The sequence below is a fragment of the Catharus ustulatus genome, chromosome 4 (assembly GCF_009819885.2).
Source record: "Catharus ustulatus isolate bCatUst1 chromosome 4, bCatUst1.pri.v2, whole genome shotgun sequence".
Classification (NCBI taxonomy): domain Eukaryota; kingdom Metazoa; phylum Chordata; class Aves; order Passeriformes; family Turdidae; genus Catharus; species Catharus ustulatus.
In genome coordinates, this window is record NC_046224.1 from 74,830,705 (window position 1) to 74,848,767 (window position 18,063).

General features: G+C 45.2%; 1 protein-coding gene across 2 annotated transcripts in view; it reads right to left on the reverse strand.

Annotated features, from left to right (window-relative positions):
• CACNA2D4 (calcium voltage-gated channel auxiliary subunit alpha2delta 4) overlaps positions 1-18,063 on the reverse strand; it is a 117,804-nt gene that overhangs the window by 80,164 nt on the left and 19,577 nt on the right. For both annotated transcript variants that reach the window (XM_033057445.1, XM_033057446.1), the window contains exons 11-18: positions 14,165-14,278; positions 13,018-13,096; positions 11,157-11,290; positions 9,080-9,157; positions 7,780-7,860; positions 5,406-5,480; positions 4,441-4,527; positions 1,132-1,203 (exon numbers count right to left, since the gene is read on the reverse strand). In XM_033057445.1, the coding sequence (XP_032913336.1) occupies positions 1,132-1,203; positions 4,441-4,527; positions 5,406-5,480; positions 7,780-7,860; positions 9,080-9,157; positions 11,157-11,290; positions 13,018-13,096; positions 14,165-14,278 (720 nt within the window). The remainder of the gene's footprint in view (positions 1-1,131; positions 1,204-4,440; positions 4,528-5,405; positions 5,481-7,779; positions 7,861-9,079; positions 9,158-11,156; positions 11,291-13,017; positions 13,097-14,164; positions 14,279-18,063) is intronic.

Here is an 18,063-nt window from a genome sequence, read left to right on the forward strand (position 1 = left end):
TGCTGCAGAGAGTGGCTGCTGTATACCGAACCACAAGGAAACAGTCACATAATTCAGCCCTGGTACTTGGGCGCCAGAAATGATAGAAGAATCATCGGGAACAATCATAATAGCTCAAAAGTTGCAGGTATTTCAAATGCAGATGTTAGCAACGCCCAGGAGAAGAAAAGCAAAGCCATCGCAGGTCCATGAGCGCTGCGAACACCAAGAATGGACAGAAACAAAGTAGTGACAAGATCTAGCAGAGTCATTGAGAGGAAAAAGAAGGGTGTCTTCATTAGGAAATGAAGACAGAAAAATTCAGCAGTGGCTGTGAGCATTTAGTTTGTTGGAATTGGTGCTGACTGTGGCTTAGCATGGGAGCAGCTCAGCCAGCCACTGAAAAAAACGCTCTCTATAAAGGATGGAAAACTTTCCTGAAATATAGAAGCCTTTTGGGCAGTGGAACTTGCAGGACTCTGGAATACTTCCTAACAGGAAATGGTGAAAGCCAAAATCTTCAAGAGAGCTAAATAAACATGAATGAAAAAGTACCAGTGAACATAAATGTACGAGATAGTTTTGCACTGATCCCAAAGGAAGATGTGTAACCCTGCCCTAGAGCTGGTAGGGAGTGTTCAGAAGTCACCATTTCACCAGGACTCTTCATAAAACATCTGCAAATATTTGGATAGAATTTTAATCCTGGACCTGGATAAAGGGAATCACATTCTGATGAAGTGAGGGACAAAGTTTTCATGAGTGGCTTTGGGTAGGGAAAGAGGGTGGTAAAATAATCTCCAAATCTCCTTCTGTCTAAGTCAGTCCAGCACAGTCTTCCCTTATTCTAACTCTTGAATATCTCTGATGCATTCCACAAAAAACAACATGCTTTTTGGCTGTGCCCAGACAAAGCAGGGAACTAGATATATCTCCAGTACCTCTCAGAGAGCAGAATCTTCGTAGCTATAATGAGCACTTCTAATGATATTCTCTTGTATGTCATTAGCACATGCATTTTATATCTGGTGAAACACTGAAATCCTCACACTCAGGAATGCCAAACATTAAAAACCACATCCTTTGTGGTTTTTCAGCATCCACTTCCCATCCACTCCCCTGTGGGACCTGAACAGAAGGATCATTTCTTACCCCTTTGTCCACAGGGACCTTCACATCCATAGAGAGGTAGCCTGTTTCCCCATTGATCATGGCACTTCTCAGCTGCAGAGGTGAACAAGTTTGGTGTTAGTGCCTCCAAGCAGGGCCCAGCAGGAATTAACAGAGGGGCTGGCAGAAAGAATCACTGCTGGTTCCCTCTCCTCCCCAGCTGTGTCTTGCTTCTTTTAAACAGCAATCCTGTTTGCAGTGATCAGAATCCGTGGACAGTCAAGCTGATGAGTGATACACAATAGTAATAGTTTATCCTGAAAGCTTGTTGATATGTCTTTTAGCAAAAAGAACGGATCTGCAATCTATGAAATTGCCAGCCTCAGTTACAGACTTCACTGTTTGGCAGGCAGAAATTCATTAGCATGGTGCTTTGAGAGCCTGGAAGAGGAGAAAACTGAGAAACCCACAAACTCCCTCAGATGAATCCAAAGTTCTTTGACATTTTTAAAAGTGATTTATAAATTATAGGCTGTATTCAGCACCAATTCTGAGTTGCAGCAAAGCAGTTAACACAGCAAAGCAAGACTGTATGAGAGCAGGGTAGGCAGTGAGAAGACCACTTTATTCACCCCAGGTTCCACAGGAAAAATGAAATTTTCACAGTGACTCCCAGTCTCTGCTAAGAAAGATCCAGAAAATCTTTCCAAAAGCACAAAGGCTTTGACTTCAGGTGCAGCCTCCCAGAACATATCAAATTTATTGCCTCAGGCTGGATAGAAAAAAAAGAGGTGGGAAGTAACTTACTCATTCACAAATTGTTTCCTCACTTCCAGAGACAGGCCTCCATTCAGGTGCTAGCCAGTATCAACTGGAGTGGCTTTACAAGGCCACAGTATTGTTTATTATGGCTGTTTGATGTGGGTTATTTACACACCTAGAAGATGAAGCTCATGTTTCCCAAGGCCCACATCTTGGAAATAAAAACATTGACTGGTAGCGTTACTCCTTTTTGGCTAAGAGTGCTTGCCCTTCTTCCAGAGCCTCAGCATGCTCTGTTGTGGTCTGACAGCCTGCAGGCTTTGCTATGGGTTCTGAGTTCAGAATCACAGAATATCCCAAATTGGAAACAAGGATCATCAAGTCCTGCCCCTGTGCAGGACACCCAAGAGTGCCCCACGTGCCCAGGAGCATTGTCCAAACGTCCCTGAGCTCTGGCAGGCTGGTGCTGTGACCCTGCCCTGGGGAGCTGTTCCAGTGCCCAGCCACCCTCTGGGGGAAAAACTTTTCCCTGTTATCCAACCTAAACCTGCCCTGGCACAGCCTCAGCCCATTCCCTCGGGTCCTGTCCCTGTCACCACAGAGCAGAGAGCAGCGCCTGCACCCTTCTCCCTCTCTCAGGGAAGCTGTAACTGCAGTGAGGTCTCCCCTCAGTCTCCTCCAGGCTGACCAGACCAAGAGACCTCATCCACTCCTTGCAGGGCTTCTCCTCCAGACCCTTGACCCTTCCCCTTTTTCCCCTCACGCTGTGAATATCCCTGTGTTCCTTTTCAGGCAAGCCAAACCCTTGCTGCTGCCTGGAGGCAGGTTGCACCATTGTGCATCAGTTGGTGTTTTTCCAGACAATGCCAGCTTCCCTCTCCTGCCTTTCTTTTTGCAGCTGGCTGTAGTACACAGTACTAGCACTTGGGCATGTTTTCCCAGCCTGAATGTGCTGCTTATCAGTGTTGCTGAGATTATACTGCAACTGGTGTTGAGTCTGTCATTGATCTAATACCATAGCTACAAATATGAGTGTTGAAATGTTGGCAGCGTTCTGCTGCAGTGGGTGTATCTTGAGAGCCCCTAGACTTGCTGAAGTCACACTGCAGATATCGCTCACGTCACTGAATGTCTCTGCACCCTCTGGGACTGCAACCTTTCTGTTTTCTGCAAGATGCAGTACAGGAACACAAAGTGGCTTTTGTTTCTCATGCTGGTTTCATGATTTTTTTTGTCCTGGAAAGTTTTACTCTGATTGCCTATGGACAGAAACCTTACCATTGGTATTGTATTTGCATTCAGGTATCAGTGTCAGCTGGTCAGAGAGGGACCCACTAGCCAAATAAATATGAGAGCAAAGCAAATCTCTTTCATTTCCTGGATTATTTTCAAAAATAGCATACCAGGAAAAGAGGACTAACTCTACAAGTGGCTCCAGAGAGAGAAAAAAAGTACAGTGGGAAGCAAAGTCCTATGGGATCAATGAACGTAGAGAAAGCTGCTGGCAACTTGCATCTTAGTGGTTCCACTGCATGTAAAAACCTCTTATTTTTGTCTTCCTTTCCACAATGCATAGGTCTGTTATGTTTGCTTTCTCCATTTGCCACTCTTGCACCTCCCAAATTCCTTTGATGTTGCATTTATACTTGGCCCACAGTTGTGGCAGCAGTTACTTTGATCCTCGTGCTGCTCTGTTTGTCCTACCTGTTTAAGCTGGTATCTATAGCATCAGATCCCTTGATCTCAGCAGTCTCCCCTGTAATCCAGAACCATGTGTCTAACAGCTAATTCTATCTTACTCCAAATTCAGTTCTTATCTTAGCCATTTAAGTAACTATTTTGTCCTAGTTCTGAGTAAGAGAAAACCAGCCATAGAGGAACCTCCATATTGTCATTTTATCTGGGGTCCTAGATGTGCAAAGCAGAAGTGTGCAGCTGTTCAAGGTACATGCTGTTTCTTTGTTATCACTTGTTAATAATTTTGCTCAAAAGACAGTATACAAGGGTTTGGTTTTATTTTTTTATCTTTTCCCTCAGGTGATTTATTGCTTGCAGTGCCTTCCCACCTGTGCAATAAGGTGGTTTCTGGAATTTTTTTTCTCCCAAGTGTCTAAGTCCTTTATTCCACTATTTTTTAAAATTTATTCCACTATTATTAATACTGACTGCAAATTTTAGTCTCTTGGTGAATGTACTGCCTTGTTCCTGACCCTATTAAGTGGCCACAGCTCCATCTCACATACTACATGTGTGGAAGACATCACAGGACTCTGCCACACTCCTGAACTACTTCAGCTTTATATGAAGGCAGTAGTAGGGCCTTGTACACACAGACTGGAGCATCCTTCAGTGCACTTGCTTCCTCCTACCAGCACTTCTTCGTTCCGTGAGAAGGAAAACTCATGCTGGGAAGGAAGACAAGCACTTGGTAGGGGAGCTTCATGCTTTGTCCTCTTGTAAACCACCCATCTCTTAGAGCCAGTCAGGCACAGAAAAACAACAGGAGTGGCCCCCACATCTTCCACTCAGGCACACAAAGTAGTAGAGAGAAGGTGCTACAAGAAACGCTAAATTCACTTTGAAACTCACTATTTCATCCTGATCTTCCCACTCCACTTCTGAGAGATCTACGCTGTTGTAGTTTGGCTTTGGCTTCAGCTTCTTTCCTTCTTTATACTGGCATTTAAAATAAAAAGAAAAAAAAAGAAAAAAAGAAAAAAATACTATTCAAGTAAGTGGCTAGATCATGTCTTAAACTAACCCTTTGAGAAATGATGTGTCATTTGAAAAACAGCGATGTCTCATTTCTTTTATGACTGGGAAGGCAGAGTTTGCGTAAATGTCTTCTTAATCCCATGTCACATATTTTCTTACACTGGCAGTGAGGGACTGGAGGAGTTCCAGTGGGACAGGCAGCTCCAGGAGCCAGGGACAGACAGAACACAGCTAAACTTAAAGGTAAAGGCTATGGCCTCCTTCTCCTAAACAGATCAGTACAACACCCTTGCCTGCAGGAAATCAATTTTTTTTTCCTGCAGCTAAGAGTATAATCCCATTAATGTTATAATACCAGCAGAAGATCTTCTCTGATGCAAATCAGGCTTTGACTCCACTGACTTTTTACTTAGAGCTACCTGACAAAAGAGGGTTCCTCAACTGATCTCAGGGGATCAGAGGAGAAGGCAACTGGGAGATGCCAACTGATGGCTGGAAGCAGCACCCTTGCCTTGCCCTGCCCGTGGTCTCCCTGGGCAAAGCTGTCTTTTTGAGGACAGGGACACAATGGGGCTTCACAGCAGCTGTCTCCTGTGGTGACCACACTAATGTTCATAGCTGTGAGCAGCTAGGTTTGTGCTGACCAGCGTGTCTGAAATGTAAAATCATCGCAGGCCTTGGCATCCCAGCAATGAGGCCAAGTGGCCCTCCTGCTCCTGGAGGCCAGTGTGTCAGAGGCTGTTGGCCTTCACAGCTCAAAAACCCCAAAGAAATCAGAAGCAGCACTGAAAGTCACTGCTCAAGGCAGCAAAGGCTCTCAGCTGCCCAGCTGTACGTACCAAAGGACGGAGGTCAGGGTGGGAGAGGATGTAGCCGTTGTTGGTGTTCAGGAAGGCGTAGCCATGGACACCCAGCTGAGGAAGAGGCATTACAATAATCAGTGCTTTAGCCACAAACACTGCTGTGTAATGGGTGCTCCTGATACCCAGGCACCACCAATATTGAGTATTTTACTTTTAAAGGTAATGATCAGCAGAATATAGAATCCATCTCAAAACAGCTATCTGTCTGCTCTGTCTGTGCTTGGATGCACAAAAAGATGTGCAGGTAGTTTGTGTACACATTCAGAAAAATAGGCCCTCCCATGGTCTGATTGTCATTGTGGAAAATTAGCAGCCAGAGGCAGACTGGGCTCTCCACAGCAGAGCTGCACAGAAAAAGGGCTATCTATGATGGGGAACACTGCAAACAGCACCAAACCAGTGTGACAGCTCTGTGCCATCACTGCACTGCAGAGCAGTGAATGCACAAGTGAGGATGAATCTCACAGATGGCTTCCCTGGAAACCCGCTCAGACTTCAGAGGAGCTCTGCGTTACGTTTCAGTGTTGGCAAGACCAGACCTGACCCAGGCCAAGTGTACAAGTCTGTAGTCTTAAAATGCTTTTTAAGGAATAGCATGATGTAACAAGAGCAGACACTGGCTGACCTGCTCTCAAGAGATTTGAGACAATTACTCAGCTCAAGCCCATATATAATGAAAACTCCAGCTACACCCCGAGTTGCTGAGAACCTGCACATAGCCTGTGCTTGCCAAAACAAGAGGTGTCTCAAGGAAAACAACAATGGATAAAGTTTCCATCCTCAAATAAAAAAGTTGCAACTCTATTTTCCTACAGAGACAATCCTGGAGGGATAATGATAGGGAAGTGAGGAGGTAAGTCATTTACAGTCTGTCTCTGCGTTCAGGGAATCAATTCGCGATTTCACACATCCCAGACCAAAACCTTGGACCATCTCTACGTGAACCAGTTTTTTGAAAAACACACTTGGTTTCACTGGGTGTGGCAAGAATAAAACCAATACACTGGATCAGCAAATTTCTTTCTTGGCCTACTAAAGCTGAAATATCCAAGCCCTGTAAAAGCAGGATCATTAATATACAAGCTCCCATGATCTGGAATGCTGGAACTGGTCTTTTTGGAGCCCATATGCCAGGGAATTCAAGTTGAGGATCCTAGGCTTCCAAACTGGCCTGGAGTTGGAGGAGTTTGAGATGTGTCCTGCTGCTGATATAATGAAATCCAAAATTTTCCCCCCTCCTTTCCTGTCACTGCTTAGAGAACAGAACAGTGACCCTCCTTAGCCCAGAAAAAAATTATTGTCTATCTGTCCTTTGAGTGACATGGGCGAAGGGAGATGAAAAGGCATTATTCTTATACAGAAACTAATCATATAAAAATGGGCCCAGATCAGGCAGCTTTGCATGCTGAGTTCCAGGGCTGTCTGCAGGATCATTGCTTACAGCTGCCTGTTAATGATCTGCCCTGCATCCATGGCTGGAAGCACCACAAATTCACAGCTTCTGACAGCACTTTCAGTGCTCTGAGTCTTCGGCAATCAGATTTTGGACAACTGCCTCATTGGTAGTAGTTGTCTGATAGTTACTTAAGAGAAACCAAAAAACTTGAAATGTTGGCTCAAATTGCCAGACTTCGTGGTGGTCCTTGGATGTGCTCATTGTCCCCTGCTGTGCAGTCTGACTAAACAAAGGGCCACTGCCTGCAATTTACAGCAGAAACCAAACAGGGAATCTTGGGGGGAATTTCCTATGGATGAACTTTTTTTTAATAGAGCTACCAGAAAGTTTTTTGACCAATTCTGGACAGCAAATACTCCATCCAGGTACAGACAAAGCAAGTGAGAGCCAACTTTCTGTACACTGCCAAGAAACCATCATGCTGATCTGGAGAAAGGAACCTCTAGGCATGACAGGAGAGTTGGCTCTCCATAACCCATTCAGCCCCCAGTTTTTCTGCTAAGAAAACTGACAGTAAAATGAGTGCATTTTTTGCCAGCTGGCACGGCAACTCTTATCCACTGAGAACTGGATATAAAACTTTAATTCTTCTAATACAGGCTGTCACCTCTGAGGGATCTAGGTTGGTGACCATCAGGACACAAAGGTTTATGACCTTCTGCCAACCTACTGGTTCACCCAGTGCCTGTGTTGTTGAAGCAGCCTAAAAGCTTGCAGCAGTGAATTATTTCATATGTGCTATATAGAAAGCACACACCATTACATCCAACAGCTCTCCCCTTATGCTCACAGTTTTTCCTACAGAGCAGAGAAGTGATTTTTCAGTTGTGCCCATGCAAGTGTGAGTAGTGACTTTACTGTGCAAAGAAACCAATTGCATTACCTCAGTCTTACCTTGTACCGTGGAGCAAGTTTTAACAACTCCCTCAGTGGGACATCAGAGCCCACCACTCCCAGAAGAATGCCATGGGAGCGCTTTAAAACAAAGGAGAATCCATTTTCAGAAGCAAAACCTGGGTAGTTTTCTACCTGAAGACACAATATTGTCTCTCCCTAGTAGTCTCTCACTCATCCCCTCTAGGCCTGGGTGAAAGGGCTTATTCAAAACCAATCAACATCCTTCAAAAAGTCCAAAGAGGTTATTCCAGTGTTTATGGAGAAGGCTATTTCTACACAACACAAGTATTCACTACTGTGATTCAGAAGTAATATAAAATCACTGAAAATAAGTTTTGAGGGCAGGCCCCTGCAATTCAGTATGTGTAAATACCAGTAAGGTCAAAAAAATAGGGCAAACCAACATGAATGGGTTGATAAACTGGGCCAACTAAATCACATGCCAAATACCAAACTATTAATGTAGAAAAAAGGAAATCCCCTCTCCATGCCATGGGGATCTGGCTGTTTAATAAGCATCTGGAGAGCACTATGGATAAATTACACACAGGCAGTGCTGAGCTAATGTGGGTTACAGCCAGCCCCAAGTGGAGAAGGAAGGTGCACAGAGTTTATCCCTTGTACAGCAATGCTGAGGGTACCATTTTCCTTTTTAAAAGGATGCAAAGAAATGAGAAATGCCACAGAAAAGAATCTCTAAAGGGTTTCAAACCCCAGAGGAAATGCCCTTATCAAATCATCTGAATTATTCAACCTTTTTAATCTTATCAAGATAGACAGGTTTGATTTTATGGCAGTGCAGAAGATGCTTCCCATGAGAACTTACTAAAAGTACAGGCTTTTCAATCTGAGGAAGCCATTATGACAGAAAGGTGAAGTCAGACAAATTGAAAGCAGAATTTAGACACCAGTTTTTCACAAGGACTTAGAAACCACAATGGAGAGAGCTTGGGCCTGGATGCCTCTCCTCAATGACACTTTTGCCCAAACCAGGGTATTTGGCTCATCTATGTGAGATGTAAAGGCCTGCAATAAAATGCAGACTAGACAAGGTAATGTTCCTTTCCAGGCTCTTCGAACTAGGTTCAGCTTGAAAATGGAAGGGATAAAACACAGAAGTGTCATATTTAAAGGGTATTTTGAAGAAATGACAGACTAGCATTCTGACAGATAAATTACCACCCATCTACCCACCCTGGCAGAGGTTTGCTGCCTTCCCTAGTGGCCAGATGTTGGTTCAGAGGCCCTCTGGCTTTAGAACCCCACAAAGACCTGCTGCCTCCCATCCCCCACTCACCGTCTCATTCTTCTTGCTGAACACCGGCATGGCCACTGTCGTCATGAGCAGCAGGCTCTGAGCCTGTGATGCAAAGAGCTGCCACAGAATAACAGCATGTGTGTTAGCAAGGCCTGCAGCACCCCAGGGAGCCCCAGGGCAAGGCTCCAGCTCCCAAGGAGCCCAGATGTGCACTGCAGCTGGCCCCCTCCTTGCCTCCCACACTTCTTGGAAAACAGGCAGCACTTCTAAGTAATCTGTGTCCAAGAGGATGCTTGCTTGTGTGGGGTGATGAGGATGGGTTGAAAGACAGTGAAATGCATTAAAGAGTTGTTTTAATGAAGAGACAAGAACCTGTAGAAGTGGTGGCACAGCTTATACCTACCACTCTTTATGAGGGTAGATACAATGAGTGCAAAATACCACCAGCACAAGCAGCACAGAACAGAAAAGCAATACAAACATGAGCAAAATCACAAACAAGCCAACTCATGAATACCACAAATGAAAAACACCACAGACAAATATTTAAATGACACGAATACACACAAAGCCTACTTATATACACTTGTTACTCAACCATTTAAGCCCAGGAAAAAACTCATGATGCAGACACACCATAGTGAGCTATCTCAGAGATACAGGACATGCATGTGTAATGGGTAAGAGATGTTCCCCATTCAATAGAGGGCAGATGCTCTAAAAGCACACAAGAGAAGGTAACAGGCAAGCCATATGCAAAGGAGTCTCCCAAACATGCCTAGCTGTCCAAAGATTCTAATCCTTTGTTGCCAGTAGCCTCACTCCTTCCATCTCTCATTTGGGGAAGAGAGTGTCAAAGCAAGATATGACCTCCTGTCCCTATTGCACACCATGCTGGGAGCCATAAAGGAGCAAGTCAACAATTTAGTCACTTGATAGAGATTCGGGCTTGGTATGTCGAGTTGCTTCTCTGGATATATTTGTGTGGAATCTTCCCATTCACAGCAACACTCACACTAACACACAGCAAGTAAACTTCTCTTGCACTTGTTGGACATGTGGAAAAAGAGATCAGGCGAATTAAGCCACTGCACAACATAGACAGTCCTACCTACTCTGAACCAACAGCACAGCTCTCCAGTACATCCAGTATCTCCTCTCCTCCTCTTGCTGGTGCAAGAGGACTCTGCAGCCCCCACCCCCTCCAGATGTACAGGCCAGCTGTGGCTGCAAAGGCTGGCACTAACACACCAACTGGCACAAGGGAAACAGCACACAGCACAAAACACAGGCTGCAGTTACCTCCTCAGACTGTGGCAGCTGGTGGGAGACATGGATGAACACACAAATGAATACATGAATGGAGGAATGAATCACAGACAGGACAGCTTGAGACAGAGGAAGAGAAGGGCAAGACAAAAGGCAAGAAACAAGATGCAGAACAAACCGTGCAGCCAACAAATGCCTGTGGCTGCCTTGGGAAGCGTGACCCGACACACCAGTGCCAGAAGGGGCAAGTCTGCTGATAAAATAAACTTCCTGGGTAATTAGTAGCTTTCCTGGAGTCTTTGATTAGTACTCACTTGCAGCAGAAGATACCCCCTCAGGTCACCCTCACAGAGCCAAATGTCAAGCAACAGGGCAGACAAAGCAGGGGGCACTGGAAGTGCTGACTGTCTGCAATGTGCCCTTGGGCCACAGGGCTGGGCTCAGGACCACTGTGGTGAGTTAGGTCTTGTAGTTTAAGGAAGGAGTGAGCCTGCTGCCTCAGCTGAAATCTTTATCTTTGAGTAGCAAGCAATTTGCAGTTAGCTACTGGGCTGTCTCTGTGACCCCACGCTGAGCCATGAATAATCTATGGTGTGAATAATCCTTTAGAAGGTACTGCTTGCACACAAGCACATCTTAGGTGGAGTTGTGCCTGTGTGATCACCTGAGTCACTGCAGATTCACATCTGAGTCTGCATACACATCTTAGCTCCAAGAGCAAGCAGAAAAGAAATATTGTCTGTCTCAGTAGAGCCAGAGACCAGTAAGTTAGCAATCAGCCACCAAGCCCTGGCTTGTTTTATCTATATTTCAGGACTTGATGTAGGTTTTGACTCGACGTCCTTACCGCGCTGTCCATGTAGGCTTCTGTCCAGATGATATCGTGGTCGTGGTTGATGACCATGGGCCGGCTGAGCACGTGCAGGTACTCCATGACATTCTCCTGGACATCTGCCAGCGTGGAGATCTGAGTGTAGTAGCCTTCACAGAGACACAGAGGTGTGAGTCACTCTGCTGACACATCTCCCCTGTTTCTAAGTGAGTGCAAAGCTAGAAAACTGAACACAGTGTATCTACCCAGGTGGGTAATATGCTTTTTATAAAACGGGCCTTGACATGTCTCCTATGCAAAAGCATCTGTGGAAATCCACTTGCCCTGTTCTATTTTATATTAAGACCAAATTCCCATCTTCTCTTCTAGATTTTTTCCAGCACTCTTCAGTCTGCCTAGCTTTGCATCCAAGGATGGCAACTACTACCATCTAGACACTGGAAGCAGAATAAGAAGTGCAAGTTAGCTATTTCCCAAGCTTTGTCCCTACAGCTGGATTTATAGCAGTCTAAAGCTAAAACGAGTAAAGGGGAAGTTCTCAAGTTACCAAAAGTAACTTCCTCAGAAGTAGCTGCTAGTTAGAAGTGCTAACACAGAGCAATGTCATGAGGATTCTTGTGTCCTGCTTTTCACCACAGGCATTGGTTGTGCTTGGTATAGGATAGAAGGCATCAGATAGATGGAAAACTTTCCTATTGCCAGGAAAACACTGTCATGTGGAAGGGCTCATGTTCTGATAAGTTATGTGATGTGGAAACAGATTTAAAACAAGGACCAAAAGAGTTACACAATGCATTGAAACAGAAGAACCAAAATCAGGGAGGCCTCTGCACAGCTCAGATCTAGTAGGTGAGAATCAAAATACAAAAAGCACATTTGTGTTACCTGGTTATTCAGAAGAACAGTCTGACATTTTACAGTGAACCAAGAGTACTATGAACTCTGTCACTAATCTCCTGGCTGAATATACAACCTGAAACCCAGGGGTTTGCTTCATTTAACAAAACCTAAAAATATTATGTGTAATTCATAGTACTAATTAGATGAATGCTTGAGCCTTGAGCATCCCCAGCTCACAGACATTCTCCTGTCAACTGTTTTCAGCTGCATATGTTCCCATGTATTTCATGCTCTGCTGGAACACAGTTTGTACCTGACAGTCAGCTTGAGTTTTCCCTTCCTTTCCCTGTTTAAAGAGGACACTGATGTAACTAGCATTACACTATCTCCAGAAGACAGGTCATCCCCAAACATGGATGGCTTTTTTCCCCCCCTCTCTTTCTTCCTTGACTCTTACAGACTCTGACAGTGCTAACTTGGCTTTTTAACTGGCCCCAAATGCATAGAGGTGACTCACCTACTGTGGATGGATTTTCTCATTTGCGTAATTTCGTGCCCGTTAGACCAGTGGGTTTGGGGTGGGATTAACAAGCAATTTTGGTACCTCAGTGAAAACCACTTAAACACAAAGAATTTGGCCAGGATACAGGGGTTAAACTGCAGACCTTGTGAAAATTGCTCTAACATCTTTAAAGCAGCAATGTTTGTTTTATAGCTCAGCCAAAAGACATCAGGCCTCTGACAGAACTTTAGACAGATTGTCAAAAGCCAACAACTGGGATACAATAAGCACAAGAGACTTAGGTGGACTAGAGCCAGCATGAATCTCGGTCATAGTATCCCTTGGCACAGTGACAGGAAAATGTGGTGGCTCAGCACGGAGGACTAGTGTTAGCTGGACACAGGCACACTTCATGTGTGCCAGCAGGGTCTGCCTTTCCCTTAGGCTGTCTCCCAAGCAAGGGCTTGTGGGCCCCAGCAGTGGTGGGAAGCCCTGGAGGGGTGCAGGAAGTTGGGCACTGCTCGTGCACAGCACCTTTGTTATTGCAGGCAATCCATTTCACGTTCGGGGCAAAAGTGACCTCCCGTCCAATGAGGTACGTGAACACCCGCACCTAGAGGGATACAAAGACAGGAGAATCAGGCTGTAATGTGCTACCAAACCAAATGGCTGAAGTGTGGCATGCCCTTGTCCACTGGTGTCAGTGGGGTGGGGGCAATAGCTCTGCCTTCACACAGACACAGGAGCCTCTCGCTCCATTTGTTTCCTGTTTTGTGGCCCGGAACTTGATTTCCAATTGCAATAAGCCCAGAAAGCCAAGCAGCACCCGGGATCATCTGAATAACAGAGAAGTGCAAATTCTGTTTGATTTTATGATAGCAGCTCTGCCAGGCACTCAGCAACCACATGCAGAGAGATTTATAGCTCCCAGGAATCCTTTACCCAGGGGAGCAGCTGGCCACATGAATCATTTAAAGACAGCTTCACCATTCCTCTTGGGTTTGACCACCAACAAAAGAGCCAATCCCGAAATTAACCGTCTTAACAGCTTCCTGCTCTGGTCTCTCAGTAGACTGCTTCTCTCCCTTTGTGCATTGCTGCTAGCTGGGATGAGGTAAACAACTAAGTCAGGAGGGTTTAGGATGAGCAGTGGTCTGTTCCACTTTCACAGCCAGCTTTGCTACTGCCTGTAATCACAGACATCAGAGTAACAGTGCTGGAAGGCACCTAGAGAGGCTGTTTAGATCATTCCCCTGGCTGCCATAAGAAATCAGAATAGCCAAACCTTTCCTGAACAGGACCAATTATAAACAGTCCTGCAAGGAATTAAAACTCTCAGCAAAAGTTGGTTTGTCATTTTAAAATACTCAACTCCATCTTTATAATTTTAGCAGGAGAACATCTTGATTGCCCACACCTTTATAAAACACAGTTGATGAAGAAGAAAAGCTTACCTGACCTAGAGATATGCATTTGTAATCCTCTTACCTCAGAAATCACTGCAGCAGGCTCCTGCCTGGCTGCTGTGCTTGCATTTACAGTCAGGTGCCCATGGGGATTCAGGTGCTGGACTATGTGAATGCTCAGCTTTGCCTGATATCCTGGCTTATGCTCTTCTACTCCCACCACAGCAGAACAGCACCTTTCCCCTCCCCTTCTGTTTATCACTCCCCAGACAAACCCTCCGATCAGGCCAGTTGTATTTTTCAAACACAGCTTCGTAATCCTCCACGGCTCCGTCGGTGATCAGCATGATGGCTTGGTTACACAAACCTCCTTGGCCAGCTTCTCTGAACTGCAAACAGAGAGGGAGAGCACTGCTTATGCCAGCACAGGCTGCTTTTGAGGAGCTGTACTCTATTTATTCACAGCGGGCCAGATCCTGACTTCCATTTGCAAACCTCACACCACTCAGAAAGAAGACTGTCTTCACACGCTGCATATAGATTTTATTTATACAGCCCTGCCTGGCACATGCAGACACAGGAGGCATTACAGAAGTAAAATAACGAGGAGAAAAGAAGTGGAGGAAGGGTGCAATTCCCTGCTGCTTCACATCTTGCACAGTCGTGTTAGTTTATTCAAAACAACTATAGATTGACCATAAACACGGTAATTTGATTTGACAGCAGTAACTGTCACTTTTTATGGCAGAAAATGCAAGAGGAGCAGGAAATCAGTCTCATTATTTCAGGGTGAATCCATCAATCTGCCAAAGAAAAGCAAAGAAAGGCAGGAGCATATGAAAAAAGAAGGCTGCTGCCATCAGAGCTGGGAAAGGTTACGGATGTGCCAGACAGAGAGGTCATACACTGACATGACAGCTGACCTGTTATCTATGCATAGGGGATTTTTAAGGCTGAGCAGAAGTACACCAGGACTCTGCTACAAACACTGATGTGCTCCCAAGGGCACCTGCAGAGGTGTTGGACAGATGGGCTCCTACCAGCAAACCAGACCCTGCCTGTCCAGCCAGGCAGAACCAGCCTTGGAATACTGCCTGTCTCCTGCTCTGTGTGCTTCCCACCCTGCTCCAGAGAACTGAGGGCGTATGCAGCACCAAAACAGTGCTAAAGCCAGCAGCAGAGGCAGCTGAGGCCATCCCAGGGACCAAACTGAGCAGCCACTGCACTGCAGCTGCCAGCTCTGTGGCACTCTGTGCTTCTCCTTGTCCGGCCTCTCACTGCTGCTATGCTCTGAGCAAGGAAAAGCCTCATCAACAGAGGAGGGTACAGAAACGGATGCAGAGCTAAAAATTATGGCAAGAAGGAAAGGCAACAGTTCTCCTGCTAACAAAGATTAATGAGATAGCACAAGATGAAGAGTATACAGGAGACCAGTTGAAAGGTGACTAAGGTTACATCAAACAGCAGCAATTTTAAACTGGAGAGGATAGTTGTATCTTACAAATGAGAAAAAAGGTATCCAAGTGGCAAAATTAATAGTATAAAATGAAACCCTTGGATGGGAGAACAAGAGCCTAGATGGTGGGAGTTCTTAGATGTTTTAGAGCTTAATTCCCAACTCCTTTCAGGTTTGGTAATGCTCTGTTATGACAGACAAATGCCTTTACCAACATGGCTGCTCCTGTGGTTCCACTGCAGATTAACATCCTGACCACAAATACCATTAATACCTCAATTTCACCACTCCTACAGTTATGCCCTGATTGTCCCTTACTGTGAAATCACAGATTCAGTGCTAATATCACTCTAACATTATCTTCTGCCTCCAGCTATGTTATCAGTGCTGCCTCCTTCCATTTCACACATGCCCTGTAACCTCACTGCAGGAAGCATGGATTCACCAGCTCCTGAATGAGCACAGGTACAAACCCCTCTCTGGCTGTGCCCCTGCTTTTATCAAGGACCAGAACCAGGACAGATGATCAGGAGTGAGAAGGGTGCTGTAATAGCTGCTCTCAGGTGAAACATCTGTGGGAAGCACTGAGCCAGGATGAGGTGTTTGGATGTGCTCCTGCTCTCTGGTGTCCCCACAGCAGCACCTTCAGGAAGGGAGACAGGCAGTCAAGGCTGAGGGGGTATAGCAGGAACAAACACAGAATGCTCTTAGGAGCAAAAGCAGGTGAGAGCCACATGGGATTCTGCTAAAGACCAGCAGGTAGGAAAAAACCAGAGCATCAAGTGAGCTGTTTCTAGGACAGAGATCAACTGGGTGCAGATTAGCAAAGAGCACAGGCAGCGTGAGTGCCCACCAGGGAGGCACAGGGTGCAGGAGATGCTGTCAGGATGAGGCTCAGATCACAGACACATGAACCTTGTGGTTACAAAAGCAGCTTATGCCAAACTGTTGCCATCTCCAATATGTCTGGTTAGATTATTATTAAATTAACACTTAATTAAGGTCACCCACCATTTCAAACTACTTAAGATCTCTTCATGAAGCTTATTTCAGAACTCATAATACTGAGATACTGAGAAATTAGATGTTTGTATGAGAACCAGCAATCTCCTAATTACAGGAGTAGACGATATTTTCAAGAGGGAAAATGAGATCATCAGTGTCATAGAAATGGAGATTAAAAAGACAGATTTAGAAAACAAACGAACAAGAGGTAATCCCTGGTTTTTAGGTCCTTTGTGACTGGCTGCAGCTGTAGCAAATGATCTGACAGCATTCACAGCAAGCTCTGAGCATAATTCCCTGCTCTTACTGAAGTCTTAGGAGCATGAAAGAAGGGGAGATGAGCACTAGCATGTCCAGAGCAGAGATGTCTGAAGAAATGCAGGCTAGAGCTGGCTCAGTGAAAGAGGCACGGGGGTGTGTAGCTTCAGTCACGTTGCCAGGGCTAACAGGCATGCTCTAATTAATTCAGGGTCACAGACTCCTGTACTGCCTTGTTTGCTCATTGCCTTTTGCTCTGCAGTTCCAGGCTGGCACAGAGCTCCCAGAGAAGCAATAGGAACCATCAGCACCGCTCAGAGATGTGCAGGCACGCGTGCTGATTATGTGCACGCCTGGCCAGGGCACTGAGCAGCCCCTTCCCATCTCCTCCTGCCCCATTATTATGCAGACCTGCCTCTGGAACGGCCTCCAGAACTGCTGAATATTCAAACTCTGTGCAAGGTATCTCATGGGGGGAAAATCAGCAGCAGACAACAAAGCAAAGCCAGTGAAGAAGAAACAAGAAAGGGCATTAAGCAAAATAGCAGGAACTGGTAAACAAGAAATCATGAGCTTTGCATATCCTGAAAAATAAGCTGTAGAATCCAGGACCATAAAAATGTGACTGAAATCCAAAAACAATTTCTAAGAGTTCAGAGAAGAAGCAAGAAAGACAGTAAAAAATAACATGATGCCAAATGATAAAAAAAAACAGAGGGAGATGGTCAAGCAGAGAGGCTTCAGAGCCTCCATCCTTGATCATCGAAAGGAAAATATTGTAATGGCTGGGTACCCACTGAAGCGATAAACTAAGAAAAGAACAAATTAATTAGGGGCAGGGTCAAAAAGTGGTAAGGTTAAAACAAAAACTAACTGAAGGCATTTAAATAATCTGCTCAGCATGAAGGGAAAGAATTGCAGAAGGTGCAGCTGAACTACTTGCCTCATGGGCTGAGACCTGACTGGGACTACACAGGATCCCAAAGGGTGAAGAGGGAATCCACAAAAAGCACAGAAAATGAATTGATAAACTGTCCTTAAACACTTAGCATGTGGCTAGAAAAATCAGTAACATGCTTCTTGTGAATGTGCAAATGAAGCACACACAAGTAGACTGTGAGAGGCCACAAACCTTTGTTTACTTACATCAGCACACAGGTTCATTCTTTTTACGGCTCCAGTTACTCAGAATTTTGTGTCTCACTGAAATCCAATCCGTTACCAGTTTCATCATCTTTTTTTTCCACCTACAGCCATTCTGGAATGACCCACTCAATTAACTTCAATGTTTATGTGATTTCTGAGATCAACAGTGAGTCAAGGCATGACTGAATCAGCCTAGTGCTAAGAGAAAACATCATTCCAAGGTGGCCTTGGAAAACAGAACTTGGCTTTTCTTGTCCTCCACAGGGTGGGAAAAGCAACAGCTTTCAAAATATTGAGAAAGGAGGACAC